General features: G+C 40.6%; 1 protein-coding gene across 1 annotated transcript in view; it reads right to left on the bottom strand.

Moving 5' to 3' along the window:
- Nucleotides 1–16034, bottom strand: part of tusc3 (tumor suppressor candidate 3) — a 90157-nt gene extending 74123 nt beyond the window's left edge. The window contains exon 1 of the mRNA XM_067582445.1: nt 15879–16034. Coding sequence (XP_067438546.1) covers nt 15879–15983 — 105 coding nt within the window. The 5' untranslated portion in view covers nt 15984–16034. The remainder of the gene's footprint in view (nt 1–15878) is intronic.
- Nucleotides 16035–22165: the final 6131 nt, after the last annotated feature.

Raw genomic sequence — 22165 nt, 5'->3', positions numbered from 1 at the left:
GAACAGAGTGGGAGTGAAAGTGAGAAATTGAGAGGGACAGAGAAAAAGACTTGGTCTGACACTAAATGGCATTTAGCATTTATCCTGACTACAGCTTTATGCTAAACTGCTTCAGTTCATCATGTTATATTACCATTTTTCTGAGTGTGTGTGTGTGTGCGTGTGTGTGTGTGTGCTTAATAACTTGTTTTGGGGCCATAAATAACCTGTCAGTTACACAGGCAAGCTTAGACAGAATTGTAATTCCTATAAATCTTAATGCAACCAGGTGGAGGAGGATGCGCACATTTCTAACTTTTTCTCTCAGGACTTTAACTTTCAGATGAATTTTTCTACTTCAATAACCAACGAAGCCTACAGGTTAGAGATGCCTGCACCCCCCCCCCTCGACATCACACACCCTCCTCCAGCTGAATCTATAATACACCTACGAGACCACTGAGCAGTGACTGTGTCTGAGCAGGAGAAGAGCTAGAAAGACCATGGTGATTACTTGACATTCCCTGGATAAATACATGCTTTCAAAAGGCTATGTTAACATAATTCAATAATTCATAACCAGTTCGATTATTTCTAGGTGTAGCTTTACTTAACAAGGACTCACTCTGGCTACAAGAGCACTGTCCTCAGGTCAAACAAGGCAAGACAGAACTCTGAGAAAAAGAAACCTGCCTTTCTCAGTTTCTCTCTCCCTACTTGATTTGGGTACCATTAACATTTGAACTCATACTGTTACCGGTACCTAGAATTCAGTTCTGGTACCCAACATTACCTTTTTTCAGTACATTACTCTCTCTGCAATAACAAACTAATACTACTTTGTTATTACAGAGAGACTATACCTAAACATATGGTCTCATCCATATGTTTATATAGGATTAGCATGCTAGGCTAACAGTCCATCAGCTGTGTGACTGTGTGACTCTGCGCACAAAACACCATAAATACAACTGCCACCTGTGCTGTTAAACCAGAGAAACCACAGCTACACCTTATTTTTATACGGCCTATGGGCTACACACAGCACAGCACGGCCATGCTAGCTAGCTAGCTGCTAGCCACCGTACAGGCTGGTAAAATGGAGCTGCCGCATTTCTTTCTATCTGTGGGTTAGTGTTCCCGTCAGTGTCAGAGCCTCCATGTAAGATGTAAGTGAGCTGCACTCTCAGTCCCACAAGGTACCGAAATTTGGCACCAATTGTTCTAATGTAAATCAGTGCTTGGTAGTACCAATGTACTACAGCTATTCTGTCAGTACCCTTAAAAGTTCGATTCCCAACCCTACTCCCTACTGTCTGTACTTACACTGTCATGACAAGTGATTTCAATAAGGAAGTCTTATGACAGCCTCTCTACCATGCAGAGAAACCCAAAACACACACACACATACATAGTCTTACGCCTTGTGTAGAGTGGTAACAGGCTTTCTGAGTGTTAACAGGCTTTCTGCCAGTGAAGCAGAAAGACTAATAGTTTAATAAGAGAATCATCAGATATGTGTGACAGGCAACATGTACACACACAAAAACACACACACACATATATATTACACATACACAGCTTTAGGAGAAGCTCCACTATAAGGTGTCAATCTAACAACCTAGTACATTTCAAGACTGTGTGTATCTAAGTGCATATCTGTTAACATGTATACTTATGTGTTTCTGTGTGCAATTATGTATAAGTGTGTGAGTGTGTGTGTGGCCTGTGAACCGTCACGGCAACACAGGTCTGTCTGGGAGGATAAGAGTGTGACGTCTTATCAGCCACAAGCCAGACAGACATACACACACACACACATACACACACAATGGGATAATATGCCACCTCATATCAGCCATACGGCAAGGCCTGTCACTGCGGGGGTGTGTGAGGGGGGACGACAGGAGGGAGCGAAGAAGGAAGGGAGTAGAGGCATGGAGGATGAGGGGGAAAGAAAATGGAAAATGGGATGAGAGGAGAAGTGAAGTGACAGAGAAGAGACAGATAAGGGGAGGGGGGGGGGGGGGGGGCAAAGGAGAGTTATGACAACTTTTCCCTCTGGAGATAAGGAGTGATGAAGAAAGACAGGAATTAATGATCAGAGAGGAGGTATGGTTGGTTAGTCGTTAGCAGGTAGACAGACTGTCCGGCCAGTAAACAAAAGGTTGTACTATCTTAGCATTAGTTGTCCTGATGCAACAGTCAGACAAGACAGATATTAGCATATTAAGTTTGACAGTCACACAGAAGTCAATGCTTGAGTCAATCATTGACTGAAAATCTAATGCCCTATTTGTCATGTGAGCGGAAGGAAATATTCCCATGTTTATACATGTGCACTGACAATATAACACTATATGGATATAAATTTCAGCGTTTCCCATACAAAGGCTCTACTTAGACAGCCTGCCCAGGTAGATTAAGACCAACTCAGGTAGATAAAATCTGTCTGAGTTGTATTCTGCTCTAACTGAGTGGGGACTACAGGCTTCTCAGTGCGCAGCTGCCTAGCTTGCGTCTACAAGTGAGGTGTTTAAGGAACATTGGTAAATTGTAGCATCTACTGATAGTCTGCATGTGAGGCGTTTAGGGTACATCTGTAAATTGGAGGGTCTGCTGATGTCTGAAATGTGAGGCATTTAGGGGACATCTGTAAATTTCAGCTACATAAAATAACCTGGGTTACACTCTCCCCCTCTAAACTTAAAGAGTCTCTGCATGCACATCGGTCACAGGCCGCGCCACCCACCACCACAAGTAAATTCTAAACCTGTGGGAAACACTGAATTTGGGTTTAATTAAAGACTGACTTTGGCTAAAATGATGCATCCATGTTGGTGTTCAGGTAATTCCATTTTACATAGCACCACCTGGATATATGTTTCCCAGTTGTAAATACAAATTTGATGTTGACATAAACACTATTTACACATCAGAAAATAGTAATTGCAGTAACTCCAATATGACTTGAATGGGTATTAACTAACTCGCTGAATGAATGACAAAACCCAGGATTGAGTGACAGACTGAAAACACACTTAGTAATTATTCATCAATGAGAACGTGACTGCCTGACTGACTTATTTCCTGAATAGGTGACCGAGTGAACGAGTGAGTGACTGACTGACGATCAGATTTGATGACTGACTGCAAGTCAACATATGACTGACTAAGTGAGGCAGTGTCTATGCGAATAAACAAATGACTGAGTTAACAACTATTCAAGCTAGAGAGCAATTGACAAAAAGACGTTAATGACCAAAGTTATAACTTGCTAATAATGACCAGACACTATAAAACGATTTGTAACTAAAAGAAATGTCTGAGTGAGAATGACTGAACGGTAGTTAAGTGAGTGAATGAGTAAATTAATGATATCATAAATAACTGACTGATTTAGTGAATAAGTAACTGACTATCCAGCAGAGTAAATGACTTACTGAATGGCTAACTAGGCAACACAGAGAGGGACACTTCAGAGGCAGCAAGTGATGAATGACGCTGAGAAATAAATGTTCACAACAACAAGGAAACACCCTGCACTCCTTTCAGATTGAACAGGGCTGGCACAGAAATTAGCCTCAAAAATGTCAAGAAAATGGTGAGTTAGGAGGGAGGGATGAGGGGAGGGAAGAGGAAAGCAAAGAGGAAAAGGAGACGACCAGATGAGGAGAAAGGTAGGTGATGAAAAAAAAGAGGGAAACCATTTCATGACTTACTTACTTGACTTAAGCCCTTTGCTCCTCTATGGAGCATAGGCCATTGACAAATGTCCTCCACCTCACTCAATTGTTGGCGGTTCTTTCGAGATCTACCCAGTTGAGCACACTTCCAGACATTTCTGCCTGGAGACCTTGGGGCGACCTCTTTTCATTGTTCCTTGGAGGTTCCATTTCAGGGGTTGTCAGGTGATGTTTGTGGTAGATTTTCTGAGGGTGTGTCCAATCCAACTCCACTGTCTCCTTTGCATTTGTAAGTCAATGGAATCCTGGCTTGTTCTTTTCCACAGGTCCACATTGCTTACTTTGTCTCTCCACCAGATGTTTATTATTCTCCTCAGGCAGGTGCTAATGAATGTTTGCAGGCTGTTTGTTGTGTGTTTTGTTGTTCTCGATGTCTCTGATCCATACAACATCACCTGCTTCACGTTGGAGTTAAAGATGCATATTTTGGTATTGCTCCAGATCTTCATGAGCATGGTAAACATCACCCTAGCCTTCTTGATCATGCATTTTATGTCGGCATCTATCCCTCCGGTGGTGTCCACAACACTGCCTAGGTATGTGAATACGTCTACCTCCACTAGGGCAGCGCTGTACATGAGGATAAGGTTGCTGGTTTTGGAGTGGATCACTTGTGTCTTTGCTGCATTAAGTGTAAGACGAAGTTTCGTCACAGCTTGTGAGAGTCTGTCTGTCTTTCTCCTGCATTTGTATCTGTGTGTGTGAAAGAAGAGCTATATCATCCGCAAAGTCAAGGTCATCTAGCTGCTCCTACAACGTCCACTGAGTCCCATTTCTTTTCCCTTAAGTTGTTTCCCTCGTGATCCAGTCAATTGCCAGGATGAACAGGGATGGTCATAGTAGACATCCCTTCTTGACACCCATCTTGACATTAAAGCTCTGGGACAGCTGGCCTGCATGCACAACTTTACATGAGGTTCCATCATACAAGTTCTTGATTAGGTGAAGATCTTGGTGGGAATTCCATAGTGGTCAATTAGGCGCCATAGTGTTGTCCTGTCTAAGCTGTCAAACACTTTCTCAAAGTCGATGAAGTTGATGTACAGGGGCGTGCTCCATTTAATAGACTGTTCAATGATGATGCATAGTGGTCTGTGCATGAGCAATCTATCCTGAATCCTGAGACAGTTGAGGATGACCTGGTAGAGGTCTTACTTGGTACAGGAAGTAGAGTGAACCCTCAGTAGCTGTTACATTTTCTTTGGTCACCTTTCTTAGGCAGTTTCACAGTGTATCCCTCCGCAATCAGTGTACCTATGTCTCAATTGATTTCATATTCTGAAACTGAAATCAGAAAAAACTGTGCTTTTTTAAAATTATCAATGTTTGTAACAATGTTTTAAAAATGGAAATAGAGCCATTTTCCATTGAATTTTATCCTCAAAATAGAAAATTGTGTTGTTTCCTTATTATGGATTTTCATTTAGTGAGTCAAACACAAAAAATCCAATTTCCATTAGCACAAAATGCAAAACTAGGGCAATTTTAAATTATCTTTGTTATCCAAAGGTGAACTGGAAGCATTTTAATCTTTTGAAGTTTAATTAAAGTCTTGCTAGAATTAGTTATGATGGTCATTAACTCAACAATTAATATGACAGTACCCATTTCACATTATATTTCACATAAGTATCTGCATTAGACCAGTAACGTATGCTTTTGTCAGCGTGAAAGCTAGCAAACGCATACCATCCAGATGCATCCGGTAGAATGTTTATTTCTATAGTAACAATAAAGAAATTATAACATATAACTGAGGGGTGCATTGGGCGGCTGTGGCTCAGAGGCAGAGTCCACTAATTGTAAGACCGGCGGTTCGATCCCCAGTTCCTCCAATCCACATGTGGAAGTGCATTAGAAACTCCTGATGAGCAGGTTGGCAACTTGCATGCCAGCCTCTGCCAGCAGTGTATAAACGTTTGTGTGAACGGGTGAATGTTGGCGTGTAGTGTAAAGCGCTTGAGTGGTCGGAAGACTAGAAAGACATTATATAAATGCAGTCCATTAACCGTTGTGCACCCCCAGCTTAATGCTTGCCCCATACACACACAGTGAACCAGTATCAAGTATATTAACGAAGTGTGATCATTTTATTTCTATAAATTCCCTGATTTGCATCATTGGTTTGATAATACAACCCATATAATAAGAGTATAGTTAAGAGAGGTTATGCAACAAGGACTCTGACCATGTAGTTGTAGGCTATTTATCTAAATATGCAACAGTAAATATGCATGTCAGAAAATGGATCTGCTTTTCTTCAGTAGTTAATTCAAGACAAAACAAGAGATGATGCACAGGCAGACATCGAGCTCACACAACGTTGCCTGTGCGTGCTGGTAGCCTGTTTAGCACCTCTTTGAAATGCTCTACCCATCTGTTGAGCTGCGCCTTCTGGGTTGAAAGCAGTTGGCTGTTCTTGTCTGTAATTGGTTTCCTTGTAATGGTAGATAACTCCTTTATGTTCCTTTGAGTCGCCACAAGTTCTGTCTCCTTGGCTAGCCTCTCCACCTGTGTTCTCTTGGCCCTCCTGATGTTCTTTTGCACTTCTTTGTGGCATCTGTTATAATACTCTTGGGCCAAAGTCTTTTCAGCTCTTGTCCTCGAGTTATTCACTTTTTCTTTTAACTCTCTCTTCTGTTGGATTGTGTTGAGGGTTTCTGATGTTATTCACTCCTTATGCTTTTGGGTTCTTCTCCCTAAGCCCTTCTGACGGGTTGAGCTCCAAACAGCTTTTAGGTGTTCCCACTCCTTGTTTATTGTCCATTCTTCCATCCTCCTCTGCTGTAGCTCTGTGTTTTCCCTTATCCTTGAACTGCTTCGCCACTCGACCTTTGCTGAGGTATTCAGTGCTGTTCTGCTCCTCTTCTTGTTCTGACATCTTCCATGGACCTTCTGAACTTTTTACAGATACAAATGTGGTCAATCTGATTTCTGTGACATGGTCTGGTGACATCCAAGTATTTTGTGGATTGTTTTATGGGGGAATACACTTCCCTAATCACTAGAGTATTGTTGACACAGGTCTCAGCAATCATCTCGCCATTTTCATTCATTTTCCCCACTCCATGTTTTCCCATCACTGCCTCTTATCCCTCATTTTGGCCTCCAATCTTGGCGTTGAAGTCACCCATCAGGATAATGAGGTCTCTGGGTCCAATACTATTGACTAGGTGGTACTGTCATAGAACCTGGCCTTGACTTCATCATCTAAATCATTGGTGGGTGCACAGCATTGAACTACGTGGACTTTCACTCTCCTGTTAATGGTTTTGAAGGTTGCAGAGATGAGGGTTTGATGCTGATGGGTTTCCATGCAGTTAGAGCCTTTCCAGTTCCTTCGTCATCATGATGGCCACTCCCTCTGTATGCTCCCTCAACTTCATGTCTGGAGTAGATAATGGACTGCCCACTGGCCAATTTGACCTCCCCTGACTTGTGTCCATCTTGTTTCTGCCAAGCCCAGGACTGAGAGATTGTAGCACACCATTACTTTGGCAATTATGGCAGCCTTGCCAGCCTGGAGCATGGTTTGGATGTTCCATGTCCCCACAGGAATGGATTTATTCGGTGTCAGAAAATGTGTCAATTAATCCGTGGTTCACATGCATGCCGAACCATGGGGGCAATCCGTGCGGATCACAGAACAACTACAATCCGTTGCACCGCTACCTACCAGGGTTATAAAACCCTATCCAGCGTAGCTCTCAGGATCACTGTAGTACACAAATCTCAAATTTCATAACACCACATAATTATAGAAATGTTAAAGGGGTGCGCTGAGAAGGGTGATTGAGGGAAAAAAATACAGCAGAGGTGACACAGGAGGGCAAAGGGTGGGTAAGGGGATGGAGAGCGGGAGATTGAATCCTTTTGCCACGCAGAAAATTAGTTATAGAAGTGTTGGAAAGAGGAGAGAAAAAAGGAGGAGGAGAGGGAGGAATAACAGAGGTGGAAAATGACTTGGGAACACAGGCCATCAGTCACTGGGAAAACAGGCCTGACACTACTGCATCAATAATTCAGATGACTACGGCTAATGAGCGAGATCCAAACAAATCACCCCTGAATTCACTGGAAGAACACTGAAACATTTCACTGCACAAAATATGGCACCATTATGGCTGCTTTTTAGCTGCAGTTTGGACTGTATTGGCAACACACAAGGTAAAGGGTGGAATGGATACAAAATTCATCTCTTTAACACTTGAAACATATTGAATACATATTCATTTTGATAAGGAAAAAGGGACAGAGGGAATCAACAGAGACTCAGAGAGAGACGAGAGAGTGAGAGGAGCACCAAAGAAAAAGACCCATTTCACAAAAGACAGAAATAAAAGGCAGAAATAAACAAAGACTGTAATAAATTAAGTGAAACAGAAAAAAGAAAGAACAGAAGCAATGATGTTGGAGTGTTAACAACTGCTGCTGGAGTGCAGTGGTTGTTAACAAAAATTGACAAAAATGTAAGGACAAACACAGTACAATTTGGTAGCACTAAGCCTAAATCAAACCCAGTGTGGTGTCTGTTAACACACACACACACACACACACGCATGAAGGCATACACAGTAAACAACTTCCTTCCTTCCGACTCTACACACTTACAACAGCACCTACACAGCATGGGACAATATTGAAACTACAATCCACGTTCTCTGCACAGCTTGATAAAAGGCACAATGGGTTTGTTTAAAGAGAAGGGCTGGCTTTTCATAGAAGCAAGTTAGCAGCAGAGAAACATTTCAACATTTCTGAACTCCTATGGCCAATAGATTATTTGATAATCATGCAGGAAACTTGTTAAGTCACTTGGCCCGATTCACAAACAGTCCTGAAATTGTCAACTGAAGGTAGTGGCCTCATTGATAATGATGGGGCCATAAAAATGTACCACACTTAAGGCCTTAACACACAAGGGATGTGACGAATAAATGACATGAAAATGCAAAATACTCACCTGCGAATATTTAGCATCAAAACTATTCATACTGGCATTGATACAGTTTGTGACAGAAACACAGAAACACGCATTTGCAACAGCTCATTCTGTTGTTTGTCAGCCTGGTGAAGGCAGTTTGTCTGGCCGCTGTCCTCTCAGCTCCCCAGGAACTGCAGCTGACAGGCAGCTGCTTTTGTGGACATAGATGCTGAATGCAAGTCAGAGTCGGAGTGGACTGAAGGGATTTAAGAGTCTCCTCTTCTTTTGTCAAGCAAAGAGGAGGAGGAGGACAACATCATCATCACTGGATGATGTTGACAACATAGTGATGATGTCAACATCATCCAGTAATGATGATGATGATGATGATGATGATGATGATCTCCGACCTGCATTCAGTGTCTCTGTCCACAGAAGCAGCCATCTGTCAGCTGCAGCTCCTGGGGAGCTGAAAGGACAGCGGCTGGACAAACTGCCTTCACCAGGCTGACTGACGGCAGAAACCGAAGCAAAATGGTTTTCATATCAGCTCAAAGGGAAGAAATTGACAGTGTTTGTATTTATAAATACGTTATGATGATATGATGATACATGTGATGATACATGAATCAATATATTGATTAATTGGCTTTATTTCACTGGGTTTTGACCAGACTGACAAAACAAATATTTGAAGACATCTCTGACGGGGTCCTGCCTTCTTTGCAAGTTTTTACACTTGTTGGCTTCCCATAAGTATTTGGAGACATCAATTTGGGCTCCAGGAAATTTTAGAGACTAAAAAATAAATATAAAACAATAATAACTACATTAATGGACAATAAAGATAGTTGCAGCCCTAATCATTTCCTCCATCTCAGTACTTGTTGTCTATAGCCATGTGTCTCTTTCTCTTCCTTGACCACTTCTCTCCTTCTCTCTGCTAAACTTGATGAAGGCTGGCAGTAAAACTCAACTGACCCCATCATGTAGTCATGTAAAAACAGCTGTAGATCATATCGAATGCACTATAAAGACAGTAGTAGTAGTAGTAGTAGTAGTCAGGGTACGGTAGTGATGAGCCAATTTGTTAAGTGAATTTGATAAAAATGGATGTTTTTCTGGAGAGTTTATATGTGTCAAGATGCCACCTGCTGTGTGGAATTTCACACAGAAAACAACAGGCAGAGTTTTTTAATGCACATCGCAGGCTGTCAAATAATATTACTTGAAGGGGAAAATTAATACGAGCAAACTTAGCTTCACAACACCCTGCTTTCAGTGGGTCACCACTGTGCCACACGAAGCTAAAGTTAGCTCACTTTGAACAATGCAACACTGCTGTAGCTCAGTCGAAAAGAACCGTTTGAAGTAACTGAGAACAACTTGCATCACAAACGTGGTCAAACAGTGTCCTGCAGCTGTGCCTGTGATGTGAAGAAGGTCTTTTAGCCGAGCAGTATTTTTCCTAGTTGAGGACAGTCACATCCCAGCTCCATACAATATGTCCCAGAGTCAGATATTTGCAGTATCTCTCAACATCAAATCTGTTTTTATCATATCACTCCAAACATGTCAATGTGGTAGGCAGTGGTCATAAAGAGTGCAGATTTTCTGAACAAATGCATCTTGTATAAAACTATAAATTGAAACATGTCAAAAACTAAATATGCATTAATGGTAGGAATTCATCAGTAAAAGCTATCTTTTCCCAGATAGTCTGTCTATACTATAAAATCCATGGGCAGAAACATAAAGTGCAGTATGTTTAAACAGTGAGCTATGGTTTATTCTCCAATGAACAGGTTAGACAGAAAACCAAGAGTCAATACTGCTTACACAGTGTTTAGCTTCGTAAGCCCCAGTCTAAACTCTGCAAGTGGCTTGGGTTATGCCCTGAAGGGCCTACCCGGTAGTTTATTGCACCTCTGTGTGCAAAAGTAGCCGGCTCTTATTATTCTGTTCCACTTACAAGACTGGTCCCTGGGTGTGGTAGCAAGCCCACTACTTTGCAATCTCTATCTCTCTATAGACATATAACTCTCTAGATATATATAATTCTCCTTGCCTCAGACTCGCTGCCCTGGACTTCTTTTTTTTCTCTCTTTACCTCCCCTGCCTCCATATGCCTAGTTATAGGAAGTGCTTACATTGGTTCTTTCTTTGTGCTGTAGTCAGCCTTAAGACAGAAACACAACACAAGCTAGATATAATATCTAGCAGAGCTGGGGTGATGAACGAGGGAGTATTGAAGGGCTATAAATATTCCTTCTCTCTCCATGACTATTTCTTTCACTCCCTGAGGGGCATATAGCAGGTTTTAAAAAGACAGGGGTCCAGCACTGCTGCCCTAACTTCCTTTTTTTTTTTAATATGGTTTAATTTCCTTCTTTCTTACAGTCTGTCACAATCTTGATGCTTAACGTTTCTTCTTAACTTCTCCTTTTCCCTATCAGAGTCCAATTTTCTCTTTATCTTTCACCCACCTGTACATCCATCCTGATTGCCTCTAAGGAAAGAAAAATTCTTGAACATAAATATCAGTGGCTGGAAACGGCTACTCTCAGTGCTCTGACAGTAATATCACTTTCCTTTGGCATGACACAGCACACTTTTGAAATTTCATTGCAAACTCATGAAGCAAGATGACTACGGCTTAAGTGTGGTACACTGACCCACTCTGCCTTCTGAGCAGAGCCAAAGCATGACAGCGCCCTTCCTCAACTCAACTTCATCGTCAGTTAATTCAGTTAGATTCGCCAAAGATGTGATTTCCTGCCGACAAGAAGAAATGAAGAAATATGCGTATCCTGAGTGATGAAAGAGTAAAAGCGACTTGTTTAGCCAACTTTGCACACTTGTTGTACACTCCTCTGTGTGGCGCTGTCCTTCACTTCCATCACCCTTCTCTATTTCCATCACAGTTATTTAGTTAAATCTGAGACAAGACTGTTAAAGTTTACAGCCTGTCATGCCATTTTCCTGCATTGTTCTGTGTACAATGACGCAGCAAAAAAAAATAAAAAAAGAGGCAGTAACTCAACTGACAAACTGCAAGTTGACCCAGGGGCTTCCAGCAAACACAGCCAGCGTGAAAGTTTGAACAAATGACTGTAACATGCAGATTTTCATGCTTTCTTCTTCTACAGTGGCCTTCTCCTGTGCTTGCTGTATTTGTCCACAGCGCCTATTACAGTATCAGAGAGCAATGGTGACTCTGATCAGTAACACTACAAAAAGAAGTCTACACAAGAAACTTGACCCAAAGCCTGACAGCGATGTTTTAATGTCAGAAGTCTCTTTTCTCTTTCTCTTCCTGTCTCCACACTGCAAAGACGGAGTGAACAGCCTAAAACTGCATTTAGTGCAACAGTGAAACAAAGACATGATTTAGTTTGTAGCTGTCATTATAACCATAATAATTAAGTAACTGCTGAACCAAGGAGGGGAAACGAGACAAGGACAGACAAATCAATAAACGCAGCTTTGAATACTGAGTCAATATTTAAATATGGATGTAACAAACAAACAAACATTTGAATGTTGGAATGTTTATGGACAGCCTTCATTATAACTTTTATCCCATGTTACCCGGCGCTGCAGTTAAGATCCAAAACTCATGGTGACAAATACAAAACGAATGGCTGTGAAGGAGAGCAGAAGTTAGTGAGATGAATACAAAATGCTGCTTCACCATTTTGTCCGTTTCCAGCTAAATAAGATCTTCCTCCATCTCGTCCACCTCCTCTGCCATAGCCCCGGGCAGGCAACTGGGAAGGTACATTTCTCACATTATAACCCCTCAATATCTCTCCTGTGGCTCATTGAAAGTATGTCTTGTGTACGTGTGTGTGTGCGCGTGCAGCTTTCTGCTGTCTGCGACTCGGTACAGCTGTCCCCAGTAATACTACCAAGACCCATCTTCTTATGGACAGTTACGCAGCTGAAACCAGCAAAGTGCAGAGTCACACTCAGATCTTTCAGACGGGATTAACCAAAGTTAAATGTTGACGGACGAAATATTTAACTCAAAGGTTTAAAGATAGTTGCGATGTCAATGTCAAAGAAGCAAACTAATAATAGCTGGATACATTTCAGCTGGGTAAGTGATTGAGAAATGCTCTCTGTGTCACTCATTAGATAATGTAGAGTTGTGTCCTTGAGTAGGTCAGTGCCTAACAGTCGCAGACTGTGGCTATAATGGGCAGCTCCCTGGTGTACTTTTGTGAATGTGAAGCAAGGCATTGCTGAAAATAAGCATTGGTGTCAGTAGACTGTCCTTGGGCAAAAAAAAAGGTTAAAATTGAAGTTTAAACTCCTAACTGTAACTGTTAGAGATATTACAATTGGGTTTCAGCTATCCACGGACTAGATTCTGTCCAGATAGATAGATAGATAGATAGATAGAAGCAAGATATAATTGCATATTCATACACATTACATTTTGGTTCTGTACAATCATTTAACTAGTTCCTTGTGTCTATGTGTGCAAATATTAAGAAAAAGTCTCCCAAATATTAAAATAAAAAAAGAAGTGATGAGTGTCTCCACAGCTCCAACGGTTGTGACACCTTCATTACATACTGTGTACTGCACACCTCGCGAGCCATCAAAATGAGTGATAGAAAAAAAATGAAGTGTTTGCAGGGAACTGCAGGGCAAATATGTCAGTCTGAATTATTCATTCGTTCTCACACTCTTTCAAACACTTTTCCATCAGTGTTTAATCTGTCCATTTATTCATCAGTTTATTCTTTCATTCAATCAGTCCTTTGTTAATCAATTTGTTATATTCAATTATTTATTCATTCATTCAAATATTTGTTGACCTGTCAAGTATTTGTCCATGCATTCCTTCTTTTATTCATTCCCCCAATTTGTCCACTCAATCAATTTTCTATTCATATGCAAAAATCAGCTGAGAAGAAAGGTGCTGATGGGGGGGGGGGGGGGGGGGGGGGGTGCAACATTATAGTTACGACAGCACGAAGGCTGACAGTTATTTCCATTATCCATCAATCTGCTGATTATTTTTCCAATCAATAAACTGTCTGGTCTATAAAACATCAGAACATGAGTTTACTATGATGTAATACCAAGCAAAGAACCTGAAACCATCAAAAGTATTTTCCTTTGAAAAATTACTTCAATTATTAATAAATTATCAAAATAGTTCAACATTAATTTTCTTTCGGTCGACTAATTGATTCCTCAATTAATCGTTGCAGCTCTTAACAGCACATGCTCCCCACTAAACGTCACTGGTTCAAGCCCCTGATTTGAACCTCATGTTGACAGTTGAAACATCAGTCATCAGTTTGATGCTTCAACTGTCTTGTCTCCTCTTGTCTCAAAATATTCTAACTGCAAACAGAATTTTAATGGAAACAAGGACAAAGGTTGTAGAAAAGCAGACCAGAGAAGCATAATCCCTTATTCTTGACACTCTATTTTTGCACACTCTCAGCTGCACTGGATGTTTGTGAGGTCAACTAAACTTCACCTGAACTAGACCAGACGTTGGCACTATTTCCTGTGCTTCCATCCAATGTGATTACAATCTCGGCTGTCAGTGCTGTCAGTGGGGGCCATGCGGGAGAGCTATTCAACAATGTGTCAGGTATCTTCTTACCGCACTATAATGAGGATGAGCACTTCTTATTTCTTTGATTGTGTGAAAATGTGAGGTTTTTATATCGTAGCTGATGCAAGTAAAGGCACTGAAATGTTAGTTGTACAGATAAAACCTGGAACTTGACATATAATCTGTTGAAGGAGTGTAATTTGAGACAGCTGCTCTGCAGGTGAACTGGACTGTAGTGTAAATGGAGAAAGGCTATGAATAATATAGTTCAACAAAATAATCCCAAAGTCTACAAAAGTTGGTTGAAAGCTTTGGATCTTGGGTTAAGATAAATTAAACTTCTATTTCCATGGTCAAGTATTAAATTTCATGCTCCAATGACTAATACAATATTTGTCATAATTCTAAGTAAGGTATATTGATGAAAATTCATCAATAATAATATTTCTAATAAAAAATATCTATAGATAATATCTATAGATGGCAAAAAGCAGGAATCACCAGCACATAACCAAATGAACTAAAGATACCTTAAGAAAGACAGAGTGGTTTGGATTCAAGTTGCTTTAAAAAGATCAAGGTACACACAGAGAAATGAATAAATATGAGTAATAATCACAAAGATCATTTTTGTTCTATCACTACAAATTGCACATCACACTTCAACTGTCAGGGCTTCAGATTCAGCATTTCATTCTGTTTAGGCCTCCCATGTAAAATAGTATACACTCATAGTGCTGTGAGACAGCTCACACCAAATCTATCACCAACACGTGTGGGTGACATTACTATAATCACACTAGCATATTTATAACTAAATTCAGTTGATTCCATATAAAGCACGTTAACAGACACAGTATGTGAGCCAACAGCCCTTTCAGCCCAGTAACAAAATAGAGCAAACAAGCCAAAGCAGCGTCTTCCGCGTCTCCCTTTCAGCTGAAACAGACCGACTATCGTTTCATTGGAATTGCCACATGTCCGCTTTCTCTAAACCAACCGCAGTGATATGTGACTGTGTCGGGAAATGAGCAGTAACCTACATACAGCTAGCTGCTTGTGACTAGCTGTACAAGATGCACGATACTGTGTGATTCTCGCTACTGTCAAGCTTCCAAAAAAGTAAAAGCACTTCCTGTATGGATACTCACTATTTTCGAAATTAAATTTCTTCTAGCGCTCACGCAGCGATGTTTTGGAATCGTGAGGCTATTTTCAAAGTCATACTACGGAAATACAATATTTAGTTGTCCTCCATCACACCATGGACTATTCTGTGTATGCTGTATACCGTATAAGATAATTTTCTGTGTCCAATCAATCACAGCCATGTAAGTTACGCCTGTCATGTGCAGAAAGCTAGCAACGCTCATTTGCATAGAAAACGGCCAAAACAAAGCGTAAACCGGACACCTTATAAGCAGTGTCTCTTTGCTAGAAAAAATGTTCACATTTAACGTTATCTATTTCGATCTGCATTTATTGTACCTGCATAACACGAGCTTGGCTCTGACGAACTTCCTGTCCTTCTCTGACTAACCCTCGCTACCTTAACGCACAACGGCAGATTCAACCTGCACTCCCCTTTCATTAAACGACACGACAATATTCACAGAAAAATACATTCAAACGGTTGAAGCATTACCTCCTTCTTCTTCTGGCCTCCCCCGGGCGGCAGACATAGCAACAGGAGGAGGACAACGGACAGGGCCGGCAGGTTAGCAGAGGATTTAGCCCAAACAGACGCCATGACGGAAGGATGCTCTGACTGCAAGACACGTCTCCGCCAACGGATTGGATTCTGAGTTGGCCAATCAGCGCAAAGAGATTTGAGACGCGGAAGCCTCTGGGTTTTGTAGTTTTGGAGGGTGACAGAAGCTAAATGAAAGTGGATCCTTGTGGACACACTGTCAGTGTTGTTGATGTGTGTTGTGTGTCTATGTGTAATGTTTTAATGAACTGCCAGATGAGTTTTACACCTACATTATACAATAAAAGTGTATTCTATTCTAATTATTGTATTCAATGTAGAATACATATTCTTACTATACTTAAAGTATACTCACATCTCAAAGACATATCATCTATTTCAGTTAGGGGTTATTTAAGGAAAGTCTTTACCAGCATGTAATGGGAAACTGTTCATGCCTTATACTCTGCATTAACATGACATCTGGACCTGAACTTGGTGTATAGGCTAATAAGAAAAGGGCATGTAATAAATGACTGAATAAAAAGGGCTCTAAATGAATATTCTTCTTTCTTGGATGGACACCAAAGCAGGAAAATATAATTTTGTACAAGAGACAAATTTATTGGCAATATTTAAAAAAAAATGCAGACTGACTTTGAACCTAAAAGATCTCTGTTAATTAAGTCTGTTTTTTAACCAGGCTTTTAGGGCTTTCTGAACTTCATCAGCTCTCAGACAGAGAGTTCACCAGAGTTCATCAGAAGTCAGGATTATCTATATTATTTTAGTCTAAATGCTACCATTTTTTAGTTTACTTCATTCAAATATTCAAAACTAGTCAGATGGCTGAATGAAAATGTCTTGCTGATTAAGCACTGGTCCGCTGCTGTGCCTAAAATTGTCAAAATTGTATTTGGAATGTGACGTCAGTCTGAAACAAGAACTATAGACTTTCTCTTTGTCTCTTTGTTTCTCTAGGAGGAGGATGTTCTGGGACGGGTGGTCGAGTTAATTGAGGGGGGCAAATGATTTACGTGAAATCACTGGGGGTGACATGTCTCCCTGTCTCCCCATGAAATTATACCCAAGCACTTTTTGAATACATTTGCCTCATATTACCTTTGAGAAACTTTTCACAGTCATAGAGTTGATTCTATGGCCTTTTTTATACTGTGGTTGATGTATGCAGATGCTGTGCATCTTTCACTGTAGTGCAATCCAGTGCACAACACCACAAGAAACTACAGCCTCATCATCTTAACACACTTTCAGCAAGAGATGACCATTAGGCCTATAAGTATGTAAGTGTCAAAGGATATTGTACTGGATTGCATTACATTGTACACGAGTTTCTAGTTTTCAGGCCACTCTGTGTAATTCCCTGGCTCTAACCCAGAGGCAAGCGAGAGGAAGTGCTAATCTACTTGCTGTGTTGCATTTTCACTCTATCGAGCAAAGAAGGCTTCCTCTCTGTCTGCTGTTTAGATTGTATGCCTACTCAGTTGATGTACCCTTTGTTGAACCACATTATATTACTTTCAGTTAGTAAATAGTGTTGAAAATGCACTGAAAGACCTGTCTCTCTTAAGAACAATTTAAAAAGCAAACAAAAAGAAGTTTTTTCTTTCATTCGTGTGAGACAGTGATTACTAGTTCAGTTCCCCCGAAAACTCAACTCACAGTGGCAATAATTGATCTTGCAAATGATACAAAAATGCAACAAACATTGAAAAATGATGTTTTTGACAATCACACCAATACAGGTAGACTAATATATAACCAAAGCAACAGGCATAAAAAACAAACACTGCTTACAAGAACAATGTAAATGGTCATTGAGGTAAATGTCAGATGGCATCGTGTGTGGTGATATGTTACAGCAAAACAGTCAATAAGAATAAATCCCTCCGGCTAAAAGGGGGTCGGGGGGGAAGGGGGTGGGGGTGCTAATGGCCCAGTAATAGATGCATAAGTGGCTGGTGCAAAATCTAATGAGTTACTTAAACTTAAAAAGAACCTGTGGTACCAAATGGTCGAGAGAGAAAATGAACTGAAAATGAATGACATATAAATAAGACACACACACACAAATGAACACAAAAGTCCTTAATTAACAAGTGATGAATGACGTCATTTTGTATGTATGAAAGAGGGAAGTTTTTATCACACCAATTTTCCCCATCACTCTCAATCTTTTTCTCTCACATACACACACACTGCTGAAATGAAACGCATGTTGGAATATTAAAGTCAATGCACCATGAAACAATCAGTACGTGTTGCAGTCTTGTTAAACCACAATTCATTTGCTCTATAGCAGCTCAATCACGGAGACATTACCAGATTTGCTGGGGTTGGATGTAGAACTTGTAAAATGCCTGCCTCACACAGTTACTGCATAGAGCTGACGTTCCATACGTTTTTAAGGTAAAATTAATAAGCTTTAAGCTACCAATTTAATTTGCTGAAGGCTTTGTCCAAGGGACTGCTACTCTGACTGCAATGATTAATTTAATTATAGATTTTTTTCTCAGTTGAGCTATAAGATGTCAGAAAATAGTAAAAATCCTCATCACAATTTGCCTTTGCCCTAGTTGACATATTAAAATTAATTGTTTTTTTTCCAACCAACAGGACAAATCCCAAATATATTTTGTTTCATGGAGGAAAGCCAGAAAATATTAGAAACAATGATTTTCCCCCCATTTTTGCTTACAGATTACATCAATGATTAATCAATTATTAACCAATCGCTCTTCTTATTCTGCATATTTTTTGCTGATCAACAAGTTTTCTAAAATAAACCTATATCACACTCATAGTTCACCCACCGTTTCTTTGTCATACATTTGTGCTATAGGATTATTTCAGATATCATTTAGCAGTGTAATTTTTTTCTAGTGCTGATATAGTCTCTAATTGTCCTCACTATTACATAAATGCTACAGTACTGAAATAATTCTTCAGTTTACCAGGGAAGCCTTGAACTCCTCCAATGCCCTCATATCCTTCTTAGCAAGCAAAGCAGACACTAACTTTCTTTTTTTTTTCCATTTTATGAGCAACAGTTGTCATCCCCTAGGCTATGGAATCTTAGATTAGCTAACTAATGCTAACCAGATAACTTGCAAGTTGCTGTCAAACTTTGTGCTGCATGGAAACAAGAATGATGTGACCCTCCCGTGAGCTTTTACTCTCCCTGCAGCTAGCAAAGCAAACAGCTGCACTTTGCATTTGAGCAGAAGAATAAAGCTCCTATCTGATCACAGCCTAGAGGAGCATTGTAAGAGGGAGAGAGCAGAGGGACGGAGAGAGAGACAGAGAAGCCTGTTAAAGTCAGTCGCTGCCACTGCACAGCTGCATCATGTTGTTTTTTTGTTTTTTTTAGAGTGGTGGCGCAGGTAAAATAAAACATACAGACATAGTCATGATGACACTTTAGTAAAGAAAAATACATAGAGAAGATGGAACTATTACATGACCAAACATACACAGGTAGCCTATATATCAACTATACAAAAATTACATCACACTATCGATTTCATGGGAAATATTTCTTTCTGATTCATGTGCATTTTTTATGAGAGAAATGACATTTAGTGCTTTAGCTGTCTTTGTTTTTGATGAACAGTTGTGGCACAAAAGTCACCGAAATGAGAGAGAGGGATTCTGTGCATTTGCATATGGGCAAGCAGCTGAGATATAAAGCCGAGTAAATGAGAGACAGTATGGAAGAGAGAGAGTGAGGGGGGGGAGAGATAAACTGTTTATGGTATTTTAAAATGCAAGGGGATTGGAGGCAGAGAGAGAGAGAGGGAGAGAGAGAGAAGGAAGGGAGGGATGGGTGATGTCATTTCCAGCTGGCACAGGACTGGGTGCCCGTATCCGAGGTCAGCTGCTCCCTTATAAAAAATAACAAGTCCTCGGAAAAATGATTAATTGCCCGACAGCACAAAGTTTATAGAAAAGAAAGAGAGGTGGAGGTGGGTGGTGGTGTTGGGTTGGGGGGAGAGGGGAGGGGAGGGGGTCCCTGAGTTACAGAGGAGCAGGAAATAGCAAAACAGAGCGAGTGAGAGAGAGGTTGAGAGGAGTGCAACATCAAAAGGGAAACAGAGAGAGAGAGAGATCTTGGGGTAAAGAGGCATCAAGAGAGAGAGAGAGGGGGTGAGAAGGTTGAGGAGAGAGAGTAAGAGAAACGTGTGTATCGAGAGGGAAGAAAGAAAAGCAGCGAAGAAGAGAGTCAGACAAACAGAGAGGGAGGAGCAGAGAGAATGAGTGAGGCATTCATTAATATGATGTTCGTTATCTCTGACTGACTCCCTCAACAAATGTTCCTCTGTGTTCTCTAGTGTGCTATTCAATAGGCCTATAGCTGTGAGTGTGTGTGTGTGTGTGTTTGCCTATGTGTATGTGTACATCAAATCTCTCAGCTCTGTACCGCGATAATGTGTGAACGCATATGTGTGTCTATTCTCATGGGCAAATGCATTGAATTGAGACTGAAGCCTATATGGCCTCACAATAGTGGAAAATGGGAAGGACTCGTAATGGTCTTTAATACAGAGACTGATAACTTGCAGCAGAAATCTCCGCTGAACTAAAGATAATGAACAAATAAAGGCTTTGTGTAGTATTCAATTGGGCCTTGCAGAAAAAAACAGATAAGATAGGAGTAATGTTCAAACTAAATAAACAGTCGGACAACAGATGTACAGTACATCTATTATAGATTAGATATTGCACATTGTCAGTTCTGAAAAATGCTCTTGTACAGTATTCGACTCTAACACACTGACATCATCCAGGCTTGTCTATACAGAAATAGAAAGTAACTAGTAGGCTTATTAAACTAAACACAAAACTCTGGGTCAGTGAAGACTTATAGAATATTGATAAATAATGAATGAATTATGAATAAATGAAAAGTAGTTCCTGTGGTTTATCAGTCCTCAGCAGAATTGGATTGGGTGAAGTGATAATCATATCCCTCCTTGTTACAGCATGGCAAGGTGTTTTCTGCTTGGCTAGCTGACGATATCTGAGTCTATGAGAACATTATTCAGCATATCTTATCCGTCTTGCCTTGCCTCCGGTCACATCTGATTCCGTAGGTGCGGCAGATGGTGGTAAAAATTTCATTGGGCAAAGTCAATTTCAAAATCTGCCTTTAAAATTGTGTACATAATGATGAAGTGTAATGATAGAGAGAAGATTTCACTTGTTTGGTGTTTATTTATCTGCACAATACAGATTCAGTGTGTGGTATGTACCATAAAGAAATCTGCCATAAATTCGTAGTGATAGGTTGTGGTCCACCTCATCCTCACTCATTCCCTCCTCTCTTCTTTTTTTCCTTCTTCTCTCCACAGCTCTCCTACTTTTTCTTAAATCTTCTCTACTTCCTGCCATCTCCTCTCTTTCCCACTCTCTCCTCTCTTCTCCTTTCCTCTCCTCCTTTTGTGATTACACACTTCATCTCCTCCCTCTCCTCTCCTCTCCTCCCCTCTTAACTGCTGTTCTCCTCACTGAAAAGGTATGTGACAGATAAAAAGCCCTGGTGGTCGGTGGTCGGCAGGCGGCGACACCTTATTATTATGCAGAAGGATGAAGACAAGAAAGAAAGAAAGAAAGAAAGAAAGAAAGAAAGAAAGAAAGAAAGAAAGAAAGAAGAAAACAAATATGATATATGTATTATTATTGTCTATAATGTTCTAATAGATAAACCTATATGTACTAGGCTATGTGCTACTCAGTGATGGTTTCACTGTACATTATGATATTTTTTAATCCTCTATGATATCAGAGTAGTGTTCCTATCTGTTTATACACACACGTCCACACACACACATACACAGGAGCAGCAACCCCAGACTTTCTGCAACAGCCTTCCAACAGCCTCTGCATTTAAATCTCTTTCTTGTCTTCAGTGGCAAAGCAGCATTTCGCTTCATCTACTTGATTAGAAAGAGCCCCCCCCCCCCTCTCTGTGTTACACACACACACACACACACACACACACACACACACACACACACACACACACACACACACACAAAGGTGCGTCAGTCATTGGAATAATATACAGCATAAACCTTCCTTCCTTCTCTCCTCCCGTCTCAACTCTCGCAGCTCTCCTCATATCCTCTCTTCAGCATTTCTGCCACCAGGTCTCTCTCTCTCTATCTCTCTCTCTCTCTCCCTCTCTCTCTCTCTCTCTCTCTCTCTCTCCCTCTCTCTCT

Source organism: Thunnus thynnus, chromosome 3 (assembly GCF_963924715.1).
Source record: "Thunnus thynnus chromosome 3, fThuThy2.1, whole genome shotgun sequence".
Taxonomy (NCBI): domain Eukaryota; kingdom Metazoa; phylum Chordata; class Actinopteri; order Scombriformes; family Scombridae; genus Thunnus; species Thunnus thynnus.
Note: the sequence above shows the minus strand (reverse complement) of the source record. Positions and strands in the feature narration are given on the sequence as shown.